The sequence below is a fragment of the Lissotriton vulgaris genome, chromosome 10 (assembly GCF_964263255.1).
Source record: "Lissotriton vulgaris chromosome 10, aLisVul1.2, whole genome shotgun sequence".
In the NCBI taxonomy this organism is placed as follows: Eukaryota; Metazoa; Chordata; class Amphibia; order Caudata; family Salamandridae; genus Lissotriton; species Lissotriton vulgaris.
In genome coordinates this window covers 425734233-425754816 of record NC_141698.1, presented here as the reverse complement: position 1 = coordinate 425754816, position 20584 = coordinate 425734233, and the positions used below count along the sequence as shown (strand labels likewise).

The 20584-nt window shown below is 45.8% G+C and overlaps 1 protein-coding gene across 1 annotated transcript in view; it reads left to right on the top strand.

Moving 5' to 3' along the window:
- Positions 1–20584, top strand: part of CCNF (cyclin F) — a 136668-nt gene that overhangs the window by 73684 nt on the left and 42400 nt on the right. The window contains exons 14-15 of the mRNA XM_086941284.1: positions 4052–4151; positions 6779–6912. Of these exons, the coding sequence (XP_086797410.1) occupies positions 4052–4151; positions 6779–6912 (234 nt within the window). The remainder of the gene's footprint in view (positions 1–4051; positions 4152–6778; positions 6913–20584) is intronic.

Below are 20584 nucleotides of genomic sequence, written 5' to 3'. Positions count from 1 at the left end.
CGTCAACTCCACGCCTCCCTGCTTTCCGGGAGCCTAGGCAACCCCTGCTCAATGTAAAGAATTATGAGGCCATGTGCCTCATTTTTTAGCGATCTGGCCCCTCTGGCGTTCCTTTGGGCCCCACTGGGTCAGTGGGGACTCCAGTGTCACTGGTATTGATTGCCACAAAACCCCTCCTCCCCCGGTCCGGGCATGGATCCGTACCTGCGCTGGTTGTTCCACTGAACCTTCTCCAATGCTGGTCCTAATGCTCCATGAACCCACCACTGCAACCAGCCCTGTTCTGATACCTGGTGAAAAGGAGCCAGCACTGCAATGCCTGACATCAATTCTGGTGTCGGCAGGACACATTGGTCCTGTGTTCTTCTCTGAGACTTATTCTGAAAGGCCAGGCTGGGGAGAAGAATGAGGGTGTCACTGGACCCTTTAGAATACCAGCAGTATGACGAAGACATAGACTGGTATGAGGAATTGGCTGAAGCCAGTGGTCTGGATACCTCCAAAGACACTTAAATGCTTACTCCTGCTACCATGGCTACGTAGGGGGGTGCTTCTTATGCAATGGTGGTGTGCAGGGCAGCTGAAGTCCTTAACCTTCAGCTACCCTTTGTGGCAGTCAAGACTTAACTTCTTGACCAAGGCGCTACAACCGGGAGCTTCCTCTCTGGAACCCTCACTCCCATTCATTGAACTCCTCACAAACATACTTCTGGCAACCTGGTCCAAGCCCACCACAAGGCTCTTCTGAACAGGACAATCACCCCCGCCACTGCACTGTGACCCAAACCTCCTCACTACCCACTCCAACCAAGACAGCTTGGTGGTCGAAGCCTCTACTTCCCATGGCTCGTTCCCTGCCACTCACCCGGACAGTGAATTGAAGAGGCTGGATACTTACCAGCCTTGCATTTTGGTCAGTGAACACTGCATGCTTATTGTGCCATTATTCCCACTCTCAGTGGAAAACTGTTGCTCAAGTGCTGCCAAGGTTCCCGGTCCATCTTCTCCCAAGCAGTATCAGTTGGAAAAGATATAGCAACGTTTTTTATTCAATGTGGTTTAGACACAACGGACTTGCTGGACAGAGCGAAATTTCACGATAGTGGCTGTTGGACGCCTGGCTGAGAACATCTGGCTTTTCATGGGATGTATAGGCCTCGCTCATAGACATGTCCTTTGATGCCTGGCTCATTGTGGAACTGCCATGGTGCTAGAGCACCTTAAGTAATCCTAGGCTATGGTAAAGTCCTTGGGCCTCTCACCTCCCCCATCGGCCTTTTGCTCGCTTTGTGTCTATTGAATTGGTTTTCAGCCGTGCCAGCGGAGGGTGAGCCCCAGGTGTTGTCTCCCACCTCCAGATTAAGGCGAACCTCCTGCATTCGCTGGGGTTCATTATCAAAATGCCAAAGTCACAACTGACTTGTTCTGAAATGCTCCCTTTCATTGGAGCTGTTCTGAAGACACCGTAGTTTCGGGCTTATTCCCCCGAGCAGCGAGTCAAGGATATTCAGGCTATGATACCGATGTTTCAGCCTCTATCCTGAATTCCGAAGAGACGGATACTGTTGGGCTTCATGGCATCCTGCTAGTAACATGCCAGATGGCATGTGTGGGCTCTGCAGTGGGAACTTAAGTTCCGATGGGCACAGCATATAGGAAATTTCTGACTTGGTCCAGATCTCGGAGGGAACTGCACAAGACCTGCAGTGGTGGATAATAAACCGCAATTGCGTACAAGGAAGACTATCTCCAACCAGATCTTAGAGTAGTGACCAATGCATCACTCTTTGGATGGGACGGCCATCTAGGAGAGGTGCAGATCAGTGCAGTTGTGGACCCTTTGCCAAGAGGATCTGCCTCTGGGCTTGGCTGGAACAGCAGGGCATTTCCCTGGTGGTTCAACACCTGACAGGCTCCCGGAATGCCATGGGTGGACAGACTTAGCCGTTGTGCCTAGCTAATCACGAGTGGCATCTCCATCGGGAGGTGGTGCAAGGTCTCTTTCAACAGTGGGGAGATCCATGGTTAGAAATGCTCGCCTCTGCCAAGAACGCACAATGTCAGCAGTTTTGCATGCTGGAGTTTTTAAGGCAGCTGTTGCTCCGAGACACTTTTTGTCTCGAGTGGAGCTCAGGCATCCTGTACGCCTTTCCACCAAGAACAATCCTACCCAGAGTTCTCAAGAAGATCAAACGACCGGTCCCAAGTCATCCATGTAACTTCAGATTGGGCACAAAATCTGGTATCCTGAGCTTCTGCAAATGAGCATCAATCAGGCTGCCCCCTCAGGAGGATCTTCTATTGCAGCAGATTTGTAGGGTCCTCCACCCAAACCTGTCAACTCTGATTTCTTGCATGGAGAGTGAACTATCTTAGTTGACCGCTTTCGACCTTCCTCCCGAAGTCAGCAATGTTATCTTGGCAGCCAGGCGTCCCTCTACCAATGCTGTATATGCCTGCCCGTGGAATAAATTTGGATCATATTGTTCAGAAAAGTCTGACCTTCGGCCTACTTCCCTTTCTGATGTGTTGCTTTTTATTTTGACCCTTGCCCCTCTGGGCACCCTGAAATAGTATCTTTTGGCTTTGTCTGCCTTTCATCGACTGCCCAACCAACAATTATTTAAATCGCCCGTACATATGTTTCCACTTCCCCCTTTTATTATGCCTCCGTGTTCTCCTTTCGAGCCCTTGCATAATTATCCCTTCCAGAAGCCTCCCTTCTTGTTGGTGCTTCGCTCTAGGGCCTCTTTCCTCCTGAAAGTGGTTATACCGTACTATGTGGGACAATCTGTCACCATGCCCACTTTCTATGTGCCTCTGCATCCCTTTAAAGAAGAAACACGTCTCCGCCGCCTGGACCCCAAAAGGGCGTTCTCGTTCTACCTTGACAGCACAAGAGTTTTGGGTGGATGATCTACTTTTAGTGGGGTACGCTGGAGTAAAGAAGTGTTGGGTAGTGCAGAAGTGGACCGTCTCACAATGAATCGTCCACTGCATAAACATTTGTTACGCTCTAGTAAAGCAGTCTCCTTAAGGCTTAAGGACTCATTCCACCAGAGCGAAGGCTGCTACCACTGCATTGGCTTGTGTTGTTCCATTCCTGGACATCTGACAGGCAGCACCGTGGGCATCCCTGCACATGTTTACCAAACATCACTGCCTAGGCAGTGAAGTGCGCAGGACGGCCATTTTGGCTGTTCATTTCTGCAGGATTTTCTAGTCTGAAGTGGTCTGCAGTCCCACCTCTTGGGATGGTATTGCTTTGGGTATCTATTCAAAGGTAAGGCATCTGCGACTGTCACTATCAGATAAACAAGTTACTCCCCTTCGGTAGCGACTTATCTGGTAGGTACATGATCTAGCTGCAGATTCCTCACCGGCCCACCCATGTTTCACTCATTGCAAACAGGTTTCTAGGGTCAGGGCTGATCATTTTTAAGGCCCTAGTTTTCAAACACCAATTTCAGTACACTTCTGGCATTGAATGTCGTGAAAAAGTAACTGACATCGCCTCACTGAGTTAATGCGTTTACAGGTGACCGAGACGTCACTTCCGGTGCAGATGATGTGGACAACGCCACTTTGAGCCTATCAACGGCACCTATCGGTGTGCATGGGTTTAGCTCGTTGAAAAATCTCCCAGATCCTCTCTGGTGCCTGGAAACTTTAAAGGCAATCTGTGGCTAGCTCATGTTCCTACAAAGTAAGGCGCTATCGAAAGTAACTTGTGCTACAGGGCCATTTTATGAGATGATTAAACACTTTGAAGGGGAGTATAGGCATGTGTTACTATTTTTTCACCATAGACCTGGTATTATTGTGGTCCAAGAAATGAATGATTAGGGTGTTAACTTGAAATACATGCAGAAGATACCTGGGAATACCACAAACAGACTTTCAAATCGCAAATAAACAGTGTATTTGTTTCTGAATGGTATTGAGTAGATACTTAGGCAAAACGTTCACTACTTTCCCCAATATGAAGCACTCTGGGAAGAGAAACTCGTTATTGCTAAAGCGGACTTACTCACATGGATCTTTTTTTCAGCTTTCATGATGATGCTCCAAAAGATTATCGTCAAGTGTCTCTGACTGCAGTAAAACAGCGCTTTGAAGACGATTGCTATGATGAAATCAGCAAAGAAAAGGTAATTGGAATTCAAATTTGTGGTCAGCATGGGCCAGTAAGAATTAGTCGATTTGATTGGAGGTGGAGAAAAGGTGTGATGAATCTAGCTTGGTTGTGCTCTACTACTAGTTCTGATGATCTGGCTTAAGTACTTATATATACACTTTGAAACAGAAGGTGCTTGTATGGCTCCACCACACATCCACTCAACGTCCCAGCCACTGCTAGTCCTTGTCTCCAGTTCTCTGTGCTCAAGTTAAAAGCCTTTGCCATTTGTTCCTTTCCTGTTTTTTTCTTTAACCTTTTGAGTTATTCACTGTACTGCACAGGCATTGCTTGCCTCAAGGCTCATAAATAGAGCTTCTGTTCCTTGGCAAATTATTATTACAACAGGCTTGTTTCTAAGAATGACATCATTGTCCTTACTGGTTTCTCAGGTCTCACCCCAAGGGCCACTCTGGATCTTTAATTAGACCTGAATGCTCCTATGGGCTTTCATAAAGATTTGCCTATGTTACCGTACAGCATGCTTATTTGCAGGCATACGCTGGTCAAGGCTGTTAACTAAGTTTTTAGTTTGAGGCTCCCTTGAAGGTCTTGTACTAGACTTTACAGGAGGTGCCCTCATGGGCCTAAGCAACTCCTGCTCAGTGAGTCTGGCATGCCTCCCTCAATGTCTTTCCCCTATCCCGTGTTCTATTCTGTAGTTTTCTAATGGCAAAATCTGCAAAGTACAGTCATGGCTGCAAACATCCCTCCAGTTTGCTCATGAGCATGCTTTGGGGCATTTACTGATACTGTCTAGTGCCCCTTCTAGATTCGGAATGGGACCTTCCCATTTTGGCTACTGGATACTCTGCATGTGCGCCTGAGAACCTCCCACCCCTAAAAGGTTTTTTTTTGTATGCAACATGCTTAAAATAGGCTTATATTATTCTCTTGGGTTCATGGTATTGATATGCTTCCCCATCAGATGCCAAGTGAAAACTTCTTAACCCTTCAACCTTTATAGAACTCCTGATGTATTGTCAATTTGGTTGACTTTCAAACTAGCGAGTTGGTGCCCCTGTTAACCTGGTTCATGATTGCTGGTTCCCTTTCTCCACTCTGTCTTCAATTAGTCTAAAGATCAGGTTCATCTGGAGGCACTGATCTGAAAATGCCCTTCGTGGAATACGGTTATTAGTGGCATGCTTTGATCATCTGCCTTGTGCTTGGGAGGAGAGGGGCTGAATTTGACGTATGTGGTTAATTACCTTGTGCAATCTAAGTTGGGAGAGAGGCATGAGGGGTCTGCTGGACTTCATTTGGATGGCAAGATGATCGATCTGACTTGTGTTCCAGATACACCATGGTCCAGCTCTTATGTTGTGCATTATGACCAGGTTTCAATGTAGAATCGTCAGTAAGTCCACATGTGTTAGTTTTTTTTAACAGACGTGCTGGACAAAGAATTGCCATGGTATACTTATGTGGAAATCTCGTGTGTGGAGCAAGGCCACTACTCCAGGCTACATTATGTAATTACAAGGAGATGATGAACGGAGTGCTGAAACTTTTCGAACACTCACCCCTAGTCGCAGATCTGGGTTGAATCCTTCATCATTCTTTAGCTCACTTTGCCACCCCAGTTCGGACACAGCTATATGGAAATCAGACTTGACCATGTACCTCATGGGAACAGTCCAGCCCGAACTTCCAAGCCATGTCTTCCCTGGACCGGAAACAAGCATCCTGCGACCAGTTTCGGGCTAACGTCTAGCTTGAATCCAGTCTAGCTTGAATCCAGTGGCCAAGTGAGCAAGGCGGTGAGTGTTGCAAAGTTTCATTGTTCCGTCCATCATCTTTGTTTGCTTTACATTATGTGATTCTCAGCACTCCTAGTGATAAAACGGTGCAGAAATACGAACCTTAGCTGTAAGACAGCACGGACTGTGTTCTCCACAAGACACCTCACTTCAAGTCTAAATTGTCGAATGCTACCCTCCACACAACTGAGTACAGGGCTTCCGTATCCATTGTTGATTTTTAGCTTAATTGCTTCTGCAGACTTGATGTGCGCCAATTGGGCTGGCGCATGGTGCACTTGGAGGCTTTGGCATCCTCCATAAAAGCCCAGGAGTTTTCTCACAAGGTACAAGTGGTACCAATGTTATTTGCTATGTATCTCTTATTTAAAAGATTCACCTTTTTCCTTTAAGTCAGACTGGTAGTTCTCTACATATTCTTAGCATAAGCTCTACCCACCAAATGAGATGGTGAAGCTTTACTTTAAATTGTTATGCAGTTGTTTCCCCATTATTTTGGCTGTGGAAGATGAGACTGGGTGGGCTTTCGCCTGAGGAAGTGTATTACTATTATGATCTCTAATAATAGTCACTCTTGCTTTAATTTGTGTGTAGTGCATAAAATGGAGAGCAGTGTTTACTTCCACTGGTGGAGTTTGCTTGTCTTCCTTTGTATTATGTTGGTATGAGGTGGGGGAATAATTTGGCATTTCCTGGCCCTTAGCGCAGGATTGAGCTTACCTGGACTGTATTGTCGTCGTCCAGGTGATGAATTACAGCCTGCTGTATACCTTGCTAGGAGTGAGAGCATGGCTGATGTAAAGCTGTTGCTTACCCGGGCTGTGGTGTTGTCGCCCAGGTAATGGATTACAGCCAGCTGTGTGCATTGCTTGGTGTAAAGCAGGAAGAGGAACCGGAGCCCAGCGCACCGCTCACCAGCACCTTTGACGTACAGGCCTTCCTCTGCTCTCCCTCCGGAAAGAAAACCAAAAGGCAAGTAAATGTGTATTTCATTCTGAAAAGCTTTTTAACTTTGCATTTGTCTTCTACCAACGCCCAATGACGGGTGATGGCTACTTTCTCAGCAGTGGTTTTATGTAATGTTTTTTGCTGTAGCAAATTCCATAAATCGAGATCAAGGGCTTGGAATTCTGACCATGTTTTAGTAACATCTTTAAGACCTATGTGTAAAGGTTTACTTTAGTTTGAACCGTAACAACTTGGTTAGGGCTCCATCGATCCTTCGGTGCATTGTCTATTGTTTTCTGACACCCATCAGCCTGCCATGATTGGTTTTGGACATATGGTTTTTCATTGTTGCAACCAAAGTTGCATTTAACTGTTAATTCAAGGTGTAATTCTATGATTTTCTTTCAACTTTTAGGTATGTTATACCAGTAACACATCAAAGACACTCAAATGTACAATGTAGTTCTTAAATAATATTTTTATTAAATGTCAAGATAAAACCAGAAATGCAGTACAGTGGTAATAAATGAATCAAAACCGCCCAAATGAGTTTCGAATAAATTAAACGTTGATAGGCTATGGAATCCGATGTAGTGTTCTCAATGATGTGAATATCTGAGAAATGTTTACTCAAGTTATCAAGGCTGTTGTATCTTCTTTTCATTTAAATATGGTGGTAAGATTATCAATCGGCAATTTCTAGAGCGCTGCTTATCACCTGTGAGGGTATCCAGGCGCTTTGTGGTTGCAGGGGAGCTGCTGCTGGGCCATTTCTTAACCTGTAGTGTGGATGAATTCCGTAGGTGGAGTGAGAGGCCATTTCCAAGAATTTGTGGCCACCTCTCCTGCTTTTGTGGAAGTGGGGCATGTATGCAAGGAAGAGGGAGGCAGGCCGTAGTTGTCTGCCGGGTTGGTGGAAGTTCCGTCTGTGGTTGAGGTAGACTGGTCCTTTATTGTGCAGCGCCTTGTAGGCATGGGTCAGCAGTTTGAACTGGCCCCTTTTTTGGACGGGGAACCACAACTGTACATCGCCTTGGCATATGTTCCATTTGGTTATCATCCAATATGGAGATGTTATGTTCACATTTCCATACCTACCGTTTTGTTTTTAACGATCTTGCGGCCTCAACCCACTTTGTGTAACATCTGTTAGCAGTTTCCCTTTATTGGGATTTATCGAAGGATCCAGTGTGTTAACCCCTTCGACGCTCATGACGGAACGGTTCCGTCATCGGCGTCGGTTGGGCTGTGCTGGAACCGTTCCGTCACAAAAGCGGTTAATAAATTGATAACTGAAGTTAATCAGTCCAAAGTTTTTCTTAGAACAAGTAATATGTACTTTGGGAGATTTAAAGAGCCTTCTTATTTCTTAGCTGTCATGTGAACCAGACTAAATGTTCTTATTCAGCTTAGGTCGGTTATTATTCTTAAAAGTTGCACACCAGGATTATTTTTTAAAATAGAACCAATCATTCCTGCTCATTAAGGTCTAAAATATTGCTGTCACTTAATATCACAAAGTGCTATTAAAGTAGGCTAAACTGAGTCTAGAAAAAACTAGGGGAAAGCTCATCTCTTGTAGAAAAAAGTTCTAAGTGACTATTAGGCAGCATTTCAGTCTAGCATTTATAGTTGGATGGAGAAAGGCACAGCCCAAGCTACAGAGAAGCATTGTTTGCATTCTTACATTAATCCCATACCGGCTGGGAATCCCTGATAATTTTCCAAACTGCAGAATTAAAATTTGTAGTCACAACCTTGTTTTTCATCCAAATGGCAGATAATGGTGGTTAACTCCTTTCCCTAGACCCACCTTAATGTATTTACTGTTAGTTGATGTGGCGGATTTCCCTTTGAGAGCTCTGCTAAAATATTAGCAGAAAAAGAAACACTTCTTATTAAAATAAAACCTTTGCATATGTGTGCCCATTGTAACCCATTTAATTTGTTTCTCTCTAATTGGGTACTAGGACTATGAGCTGTAACTCCGTGGCACCTGCTAACCTATCTTCTTAACTGAAGGATTTCCTAAGTCATGATAGAATTTCTATTAAATAAAAAAAAAAACCTGCAGAGCTGTTAAGATGTTCCATTTGTAACTATTCTGGTTTGCCCCTCCGAGAAGCCTCATTTAAATTTCGGCAACAGTTTAAATGTTCTTTATTGTGGACATGTGCCTCAGGATGATCCATTTACCAGTCTTTCTGCAAAAATTCTCCTTGATAGTATTTTTGCTTTCTAGAGTGTACCCTCGATAGTAGTTTTGCTTTCTAGAGTGTACCCTCTTCTAGTAAAGTCAGTTGAGATGGGCTACAGCAATTGTCTGACTTATTTAGTAAAAAAATTTGGTCCATCTGCAGCGTTTGCTTTTTGTTCTGAACACCTAGTGTCTACAGTGGGATTTTAGTTCATATGCAAAAAAAACAGCTGATGACGGAATGCTTGACAATGCAAACAATCAGCCCCTGTCACAAGGATCTTGGTTTAATCCATTGTTCTTTTGCTCACCACACCATCCTAGCTTGGACCCAGCCATATGCAAATCAGTCTTGACCCTGTTCCTTGTGGGAACAGTCCAGCCCGAACTGCCAAGCCAGGTCCTCCTTGGACCGGAAACCAGCATCCTGGGACCTCTGGATTCTTCCCATTGGGCGCAAGGTCAAGGCTGATTTGCAGGTGGCTGGGACCAAACTGGAATGGCTGGGTGAGCAAATGAACGATGGATTAAGGCTCAGATCTCTGTACTGGGGTGAATTTCGCAATTTTATTTTTTGTAATGATTTTAAATAATCAATTAAAAAAAATCCTACTACTACTGGGGTGAATGTATGACCTTGTTCTGCATTCTGTCCAACTGGTTTTTTTTGGGGATTTTAGTTCATGCAATTGCCTCGTTTTGGCTGGTATAACTGTTAGAGGTTGCGTATAAAGGGCAGAGTTTTTGAAGTTTTATATATATATATATATAATTTTTTTCAAATCCTGAATTTTGAGATACTGAGTCAAGTAAAACCATATCTGGAAGAACCTCTGTTCCTTTATAAATGTGGTCTACGGTAAAAAGGCCTTGTATCTTGCTTGAGTGCTCATTTTAATGACCGTCTCTTTTCTTGTTAACCAACACATCAGTGAAGGCCGTCTGAGCTGTTAATTCAGTTAAGAATTTAAGTATTTTTGATGGTTGAATCAGTGTATATTTTAACATTTGAGCGTTCAAAACAATCTGCAGTGTCACTGCTGATCCTATCCTTGTGATGGAAGTAAGGAATTGAATGGCAATTTGGAGGAGTTTGCCAAGGCTACATTGTAGACACAGGACGCCGGACTCGTCTTTTGTTCTGTTTGGAGAGGGCCATATTTGGGTTTCTTATATTGCAGATGTAGGAAGCAGGGTTTCTGTTGCAGAACCACTCTTCACCCCCCTCTTTTTTTTTTTTTTTTTTTTTTTTTGCCGGACTACTAATCAATTTTAAAATAATAATAAAGCTCACAGGGTATGGGGCAATTGCGACTGCACCTATCCCCTAAAAGGGTTACAGTCATTTGTTTAGGACCTGAGACGCAATACGCTTACGTCTCCTATGGAACACTCCACAAAAACAATAATTAGCAAACAGTGATCCGGCACTCCACTCAATGATGCATAAGCTTGGAATTTTTTTGCTACTAGCACGCGAAATACGTCCGGAACGTTCACAGCCTTGGCCCGAAATGGTGCTGTTTTACAAATTGTGATGGGTATAAATACCATAAACATTGATGGACGATACTTCCGAGTTTACCACCATAGTGCACAGCATTTGTCATTACATCCTTTCTACCGAGGGAGCTATTGGAAGCGATTGACACTTTGTACTTTCCACGGCTTTTATCGTTTGAAAAAAATTCCACTTAGAGATTGGAGAAGGGCGTTACAAGAATAATTTGGCCCTGAAAAAGCTTCGTAAGGATGAAACGCGATGGCTACTTCGGGTAATTAAAAAAAAAAAAGAACCTTGAATAAAGAAGTTATACAACGACCTGCTGATTTGTTTCTGAAAATGTGTTTTTTTACAAGCTTATGTATCATTGAGTGGAGTGCCGGATCACGGTTTGCTAATGTACTAATGCACTTTGACTTGACCTGCCAATCAGGTTCCCGGGGCCTGTGTTCTTTCCCAAAACCTTACCTTGTACCCTGATTGGACCTCTGTGGCCATATGTCAGTCCCTTGTGAAATGTACCAAGGGCACTGTGGACAGGGAAGGCCTCTAAGGGCTGCAGCACTTATTGTGCCACCCTTAGAGGCCCTGCACCTTTACACACACACTGCCATTGCAGGCTGCTTGTTTTGGTGCAGAACATAGTGAAGAGTCGACATGGCACACATCCCTGTGTCCCATGCCTACAACCCACTGCCCTGGCATAGGTCAGCCGCGCCTCTAGCTGGGTGCACTATACCAGTGGTGAGGGTAAAGGAGCATGAGCCATGTACCCCTACAGTGTCTTAGCCAATTCTTAGACATTGTAAGTGCAGTAATACCATTAAAATTATATGGGTTTGGGAGTGAGTCATTACGAACTCCACAGCACCATAGTGGCTTTACTGAAAACTTGGAAGTCTGGATATATATATATATAGATATAGATATAGATAGATATATATAGATATATATAGATATATATAGATATATATACACACACCTAGGTAAATACACCCTAATAGGTGTAAAAAATTAGGCCTAGGCCTCATTATATTTTGCAGCCTATTGGTGTCATTATGTAAAAAAGACCCAAAAGTCACATTAGCAACCAATCAGATCAGCCTCACCCTGTGGAACCTTCCTGAGAAAGCTCAGAGCCTCAGATTTTCTACCGCATCTTTGGTGACAGGGAGTCTCCTTAGAGCTCTGCTCTAACTTCTACTTGAGGTACTATTTAAGCAGTTTTTTGACAGGATTTCTTTCAGCTTTACTATGGCTGATAAGGAAAAGAGCCTTTTCAGGCCTTGTGCCACTTATGGCAAAAAACGACTTTATACTGAGGATAAACATAATGACTGTATATACTGTTTATACCCCGACCATAAGGCAGAGGGTTGTAGAATATACAGGATGATGTCTCTGAAGACCCCCCGTGATCGTGAAGGAAGGCTACTTATTTGGCTCAGGAAATTGGAAAGGAAGGAGGTAGTGGTATCTAGTGACGAGGAAGATGCCAGATCATCATCATCTAAGACATCTTTGAAGAGGGGTGGATCATCTGTTGAGGTTTCATCTGAACCCCCCTCAAAGGCTATGCGTGGGACCTCTGATAGGTCCGGGCCTAGCGAATCTCCTCACGAGAGTGTAAAGGAGAGGGAAAGGCAAGCACCTCAGGTGCAGGAGGCTAAACTGGATGAGAGCTCGGCTGGGCCTTCACATCAGGAGAAAGTATCTAAGTCCTTCAAAAAACCAACTGTAGAGGCCTCTACAGTGGTCAAAAAAGGCTCTAAAGCCTCTGTGGTGAATTTGTCTCCTCAGTCGTCGACGAGCCATCCGACGATGACTATTCCGTCGACGGTGGCAATCTCGACGATCGCGTCGACGAAGACTAGCCCGTCGACGATGACAGTTCCGTCGACGATGATGAATCCGTCGACGATGACGATCCCGTCGACGGTGAAGGTACTCTCGTCGACGATCCCGTCGACGACGATTCAAAATATGGAGATGGTGGATTCGTTTGACGCCGTCGACGGCAGGTGCTACAGAAGGCACCAGGAAGAGGATGATAACTCCGGATAGGACTTCACCTAGAAAGGTGCCATCATTACCTCCAGCCCTGTTGGACGAAGAGGATTACTCGGAGGAGGAGAATGAGATGTATGGGGATGCACACAGTCCATCTCAGTTGAATCTAAAATACCATGATTCTGACCAAGATGAGGAGTATTATTATCGGCAGGAGCAGCGTCCACAAAAACAGGTCGCATAGCAGGAAACCCAGGCACAGCAGGGCATGGTGACGATGCCTATGAGTCTTTTGACATACTTAAGAGCAATGCTGGAGAGTATAGGAGCAGACAAGGGTTGCGACCAGTGGAAGGTCAAGCGCAGGTTCAACCACAGGTGATGGCAGCTCAATCGGTACCTCCTTTACAGGGGGAAGAGGAGAGGGAATATCCTCGGCAGACACAAGTCCAAGTAGATACCTCGGATGAGGATGAAGCAGGGGACAACCAGGATCAGGATCCTGATAACGAATGGAATCAGTATATAGCTCCGGCTTCTCCAGTGCCAGACCAGGTCGATTCACCTCCGGTTGCTGTGGGAGGTTTCTTCAGTTTGATGGAAAGAGCCACGGCACGCTTTAAGCTAACCATGCCTGCAACATCTACGGATTGTTTCTTGTACGATTTTAAAGAGGCATACCGTAAGGCAGTGTGTTCGATTCCCATTGTAGAGCACATATGGGAGGAAGGAAAGAAGGTGATGCAGTCCCCAGCGACGGTCATTCCAACTCTTCCACGCTTGGAGAAAAAATATAAAGCTCCTGATGACCGTCCCGCCTGCTTGATTGGACAACCTAGACCAGACTCGGTCATATCGCAGGCGGCGCAGAAGAAATCACGGAATCCTTTGGCCACCCTCACAACTCCACCAGACAAGGAGGGTAGAAGGTTAGACAACGCGGGGAAGCGTTTTTCGTCTATGGCTAGCTTGTTGGTCAGAGCGGCAAATGCCTTGGCGATTCTAGCAAGATACGACCGCCAGATGTGGAGTGATGTGGCACACTATGTGGACCTTCTAGCGGATTACCCTAAAGCTGAAGCACAGAAACTTCTAGAAGAAGGACAACGTTCTTCTTCGGAAATGATTGACTGCGCGATGGACATCGCCACCATTTCTTTCCGTGCTCTGGGCAGCGCGGCGGTTCTTCAGCAACAGGGGTGGCTAGGGGTGGCTACGAGCGACTTACTTCCGACCAGAGGTCCAGAATAGGATTCTGGACTTGCCCTTTGATGGGGACATGTTATTTGGGAAACATGTCGATGAGACCCTACAGGGAATAAAGAAGGACACAGACAGCAAGGGCTCTGGGAAACCTACAATATAGAAAGACACCGTTCCGTGGAGCAAGAGGAAGAGGCTTCACTTCACCAAGAGGAGGCTATCCGCAGCAACGGTACTCGCAGCAGTCGCAGTCGTACAGACCTCAGTATGGCAATCAGTATTATCAGCGACAGTCACAATCTCAATCGTTCTCTCGTCAGAACGCTCGTGGAAGACAAGGGCGTCAGGGCAAGGACGCTGGCAAGCGTCAATAGCGGCCTCCTGACTCTGCCAACTGTTCCTCCGCTTCTGGGATCTCCAGTGGGCGGCAGGATATCACAACATCTGAGCAGCTACGAAGAAATAACATCGGATCAGTGGGTATTGAACATCATCCGACATGGGCATACGCTAGAATTCCAGGAATTTCCACCTACAAGAGCTCCCCACGCCACTACTTCAAAACATCTAAACCTTCTGCAATTGGAAGTTCAACAAATGCTTCAGAAGGGGGCGATCCAACGTGTTCCCCTATCACAAAGAGAAGGTTTCTATTCAAGATTTTTTCTGATCCGCAAAACGAAACAAAAGTGGCGTCCGATCCTGGACTTAAGGGAGCTCAACACCTATCTCGTGAAGCTGTCGTTTCGGATGATTTCACTCCAGGACATATTGCGCCTCTTGAATCCAGGCGACTTCATGGCTACATTAGACCTGGAAGATGCCTATTTTCATATCCGGATCCATCCAGCTCACAGACGTTTCCTTCGCTTTACAGTAGGCAAGAGTCACTTCCAGTTCATGGTGCTCCCATTTGGATTAAAATCCGCTCCTCGGATATTCACAAAGGTGCTGGCCCCGGTAGCAACATTTCTGAGAAGACAGTCGCTGGAAGTATTCCCGTACTTAGACGACTGGCTGCTGAAGGCTCCAAGCTTACAAGAGGCATCAGAAGCAGTGAACACATGCTTAAACCTCTTAATTCATCTGGGTTTGCAACTCCACAAGGAAAAATCGGTTCTTCAGCCGGCAGGTACGGTGAAGTTCTTGGGAGCGATACTCGATACTCAGGTGTGCAAAGCCTTTCCATCGGAAGAGAGACAGATGAAACTTATGTCTTCAGCTGCTCGATTGCAGAAGAAAAGTTGGATAACAGTCAGGATGTACAAATCTCTTCTAGTGTCGATTTCATCCTGTATTCAATTGATTCCGCACTGCAGGCTGCGAATGCGCCCCTTGCAGGAGGAACTGGACCTTCAGTGGAGACAGGTTTACGGGTCGTTCGACAACAGAGTAACGGTTACCCAGCAGATGAAACGGACGGTTTCATGGTGGATGAAAAGATCTCACCTCACAGTGGGTCTCAGTTTCAGGGCGGCACCGGCTCCTCGCGTCATTACCACGGACGCTTCCCTTCAGGGTTGGGGAGCGGTCATGCAAGACCTCCAAGTCAGTGGTCACTGGACTCCGGGAGAACGTCGCTTACATATCAACGTTCTGGAGCTAAGGGCTATTCGGTTGGCAATGTTGGCTTTCCTTCCAAGGATTTCAAATTCGGCAATCCTAGTGCGGACGGACAACACCACCGCAATGCATTACGTCAACAAGCAGGGAGGCACAAGATCGCCACTGCTTTCTCAGGAAGCCCAGATGCTGTGGGAATGGGCGATCTCACAGAACATCACGCTCGTGGCAGAACACCTTCCAGGAGTATGCAACACGAAGGCAGATACGCTAAGCCGCCTGAGGGCAGTCTCACACGAGTGGGAATTGGACAACACAGTGGTCAAGAACATCTTCTCCCTTTGGGGGACCCCAGCGATCGACCTGTTTGCAACACCAAATAACTAGAAATGCCGGTGTTATGCAAGCAGGGAACACCATCGAGGGTCACTGGGGAATGCCCTTTCGATGTCTTGGTCAGGCGCGTTTGTTTACGCCTTTCCGCCATTTCCCCTGATTCCTCGAGTCCTCAAGAAGCTCAAGATGGACAAGTGCAGGATGATACTAATAGCGCCTGCCTGGGCTCGCCAGTTCTGGTACACGGAGTTGCTTCTTCTATCGGAGAAGCAGCCCATTCATCTGCACCCCAACAGACTCTTCTGTCAATGTACAAAGGCCAGGTTCTCCACCCGAACCCGAGCTCGCTTCAATTAACAGCTTGGCTCCTGAATACAGAGAGTTTAAGGATTTAGACATTTCAGAAGAATGCAGGAACATCTTGGCGCAGGCACGAGCTCCTAGCACTAATAAGACATATAGAGCGAAATGGAAGAGGTTCTATTTATGGTGCCAGAGAGGAGTGCATCCATTCTCTTCAGCTCCGCATCAACTCTTGCCACACATTCTATCTTTGGCACAGGCAGGTCTGGCTCATGCTTCCATCAAGGTCCACTTGGCAGCTATTTCCAGGTATAGAAGAACAAGATCGGGCCCTTCTCTATTATCAGCAAGAGTAATAAAACAATTCCTGAAAGGACTGTTTCCGCCAGTTCGGCCCCCACCTCCGGTGTGGCACTTGAATGTGGTCCTGGCTCAACTGATGAGATCGCCATTTGAGCCAATACATAGGGCGGACCTGAAGTTCCTATCATGGAAAGTGGCGCTTCTTCTGGCACTCACCTCTGCAAGGCGAGTAGGAGAACTTCAGGCTTTAACTATCAAAGAACCTTTCTTGCAGTTCAAGAATGATACATTGATCCTACGAATGAACCCCAAGTTCATTCCGAAGGTACCGACAGACTCCTCTTAATGAACCGGTGGTTCTGAATTCCTTTTTTCCTCGGCCTTCAACCCAGGCTGAGAGGACACTTCATTCTCTGGACGTTCAGAGATGTTTGAAATTCTATCTACAACGCACAGCTGGATTTCGGAAGACACCCCAGCTGTTTGTGGCTTTCGGAGCCCCAAGGAAAGGATTTCCTTTGTCAAAGCAAGGGATTTCTAGATGAATATCAAGTGCGATCAGTTTCTGCCACCAGGCGGCAGGCAAGCCTTTGCAAGGACAGGTGAAGGCACATTCCACAAGATCCATCTCAGCGTCAACAGCGCTGTTTGCTGGAGTATCGATAGGATATTTGCAGAGCGGCCACCTGGAGCAGTACTCACTCATTCACGAGGCACTACTGCCTGGAGGCGGCTGCAAAGGAGGATTCGGCGGTTGGACAAGCAGTCCTGAGAAATCTCTTCCAATAAGAGGTGAGCTTTCCTCTCTTTCCTCCTCCTGTTTTTTCAAACATTTTGTTTATTATGCTATGGTTACTGATTTATGGTTGTTATAATTTGTGATATCATTGGTTTATAATGGTTCTGTAACTATGCACGAAATGTTTGAGGTATGCTAATTGCTATCTACTCTGATACAAGCAATGGGAATCTATGAAAGTTCCAATACTGGAGTAAGAAACAAGTTACTTACCTGTAACTTTAGTTCTCCAGTATTGGTAACTTTCATAGATTCCCATGCGCCCACCCGCCTCCCCTGGGAAAGCTCACTTTGGGGCTAGGTGATTAGGTGGCAAAGCAACGGCTACGAAAATCTGAGGCTCTGAGCTTTCTCAGGAAGGTTCCACAGGGTGAGGCTGATCTGATTAGTTGCTAATGTGACTTTTGGGTCTTTTTACATAATGACACCAATAGGCTGCAAAATATGAGGCCTAGGCCTAATTTTTACTTTTTTACACCTATTAGAGTGTATTTACCTAGGTGTATAAATGTGTGTGTGTGTATGTATATGTATATATGTATATGTATATATGTATATATGTATATATATATATGTATGTGTATATATGTATATATATATGTGTGTATATATATATGTGTGTATATGTGTATATATATGTATATATATATATGTGTGTGTATATATATATATGTGTGTGTATATATATATATATATATGTGTGTGTGTGTATATATATATATATATATGTGTGTGTATATATATGTATATGAGGCTGTGACCAGACTTTGTGGGACCCTAACTGACTCACTGGGACTACATGCACCAGCATGCTTAGCGAACACTGCTTGCAAAGGAAATCTTTGGCCTGTGATTGGGTGCATCGGCACCAATGGGAACATCACGAACACTAGTTAAAGTCCCAAACTGTAACAACATGGTTTTAGAACACGGATCTGGCAATGAATAAGGCACACGCCGAAACGCGTCTGCCAGGTGTTTTTAATCCTACTTGTCAAGAAGGTGGCAAAATAAATCTCCTGACCCCTCCAAAACGCATGTGTCGGTCCCGTTTCTTGTCAAGAAGTAGGAGTGGTGGTGGATATATATATATATATATATATATATATATATATATATATATATATATATATATATATATATACACACACATATATATATACATACACACATACCGAGGCTCCCATTCCGGCGACTGGGAATGATACAAGCAATGGGAATCTATGAAAGTTACCAATACTGGAGAACTAAAGTTACAGGTAAGTAACTTGTTTCATCAAACTTATCAGCTCATTAAACCCACACTGAAGCCAGTGTGGGATTTAATGAAAAATGCACTCAGAGGGCCTCTTAGAGATGCCCTCTGAAAAACGACCAGCCTCTGGTGGGTTCCCTGACTAGTACACACCAGCCTGCCACCACAAGACATGTTTCTGGACCCCTAGGGTGGGTGCCTTCACTCCCTGAGCCCAGAAAACAAAGCCTTTCCTGGGCAAGGTGTTCGCACTTCCCCCAGTTCAGGAATAGCCATCTGCGGCAGGGGAGCTTCAATGGCCTTGCAGCCTTTGTAATGCGACCCCAGCCTCCCCTGCTATCAGGAGCAGGCCCCCTTACTGTCTCCCCTCCTTTCGGCCGGAAGACCGGCGGGGAAAATGAGCCAGCCCAGAAGGTGTGCCCACCTTTTCCAACCCCACCCCTCAGGTGGGGTATAAGAGGTGAAGCCCACTCTTCAGTGCCCACCATCTTGCAGATGCACTCCAGCACAGCGGGTCGGTCGTAAGTAAGACCGTCGACCCGACCTTTCCTCGACACATCCGAAGAAGGCTTCGGTCACACCCTCTCCCTCGGGTGCCCACCGAGACACTGCTTCTACTGCCCCACCTTCGGGCCCGGCTAAGAAGCTAGCTAAGCCTTCTGGCGACTCTGGCTCGAGTCTGCCTCCCCACGGTGCCGGCGCATACCTTCCGGCACTGAAAAAGACAACATCACATACCACGCCGGCATCGAAAGAATCGTGCCGAAACATACCGGTAGTCCCTCTGCAGCGAAACAGAGGTCGGAACCAAGCAAGCGCTTCGGATTCAAAAAGACCACTGGAACCGAAAAAAACATCGGATCCGAAAAATGCACCGGAACCGAGAATCATTGTAGCCGAAAAAACCATGGGAGCCAAAAAAGACTCCTGCGTCTCCTGTTAAAGACATTGCCAAGAAACCAAAAGAAGCTACTTCGGTGCCGAAACCTCCCTCCGCACCAAAAGATCGGCCTCCTGCAGAGGACTTATTTCACCCAGACCCTGCACAAAAGACTCTGGTTAAAGATCCAATCACTGGTCGATTAATTCAAAGTTCCAAAAAACGACCGCTGGATACACTTGCACCGGCTCCTCATCCCAAAAAGGACATGGCTACCTCTCCTCTAAGAGTTCCTTCCCTTCTCCTCCACCTATGCCATTACCACCCGTGCCCCTACCACAACATTCCCCTACATCCTTTATCATACCAGATGATGACAACAGGGATGATAGCTCTGATGATATAGGGGGGGATGATAGCTCTGATGATATAGGGGGTAATGCAGATGATCCATCTATTCCTCCAGGCTCACCTGACCCGTGGAATGATTATAACACCCCAGACATCCCAAATGTCCCTCAAGACGACATATACCCCTCTAGGCCTTCCCCACCAGAAGACACTATGGGCTTCAATCAATTAGTACACAGAGCTGCGGGGTATCATGGGGTGACATGCATACAGGCCCTGTAGATGAAGACTTCCTAATGAATACCTTTGATAATGCACAAAGATCCTCATCCATTTTACCCATGCTTAAAGGAGTGATTAAGCATGCTCCTGAAGTCTTCAAAGACCCAGTTAGAACTCTGGTCATAGACCCACGAATAGAGAAGAAATATAAAGCTGCCCCTTCAGACCCAGCATATAATAAAGGCCCAGTACCACTAGACTCGCTTGTGGTTTTCAATACACGCAAAAGAGCAAATTCACTAACATCAAGTGAAGCTCCCCCACCAGATAAAGAGTCTAAGCTCCTTTACACATCGGGGAAAATAACTTTGTCTCAAGCAGCAAACATGTGGCGTATTGCCAATACACAAGCATCATTGGCAAGATATGACAGGGCTCATTATGACTAATTAGAATCCTTAATGCAGCACCTCCCCGATAAGTACAAAGATAGAGCAAATGAGCTCATCCAAGAAGGGAAAAATATTACAAACACCTCCATTCGTTGTGCACTTGATGCAGCAGACACTGCCTCCAGAGCAGTTAACACCAGTGTTTTGTTGCGTAGACATGCCTGGCTACGCATTTCAGGGTTCGAACCTGAAGTCCAAAGTGCTATACTTAACCAACCCTTCCATGAGCAACACTTATTCGGGCCCAATGTAGATGTATCCGTTGAAAAGATGAAAAAGGATACAGATACAGCCAAATCTATGGGAGCCCTGCAGTCG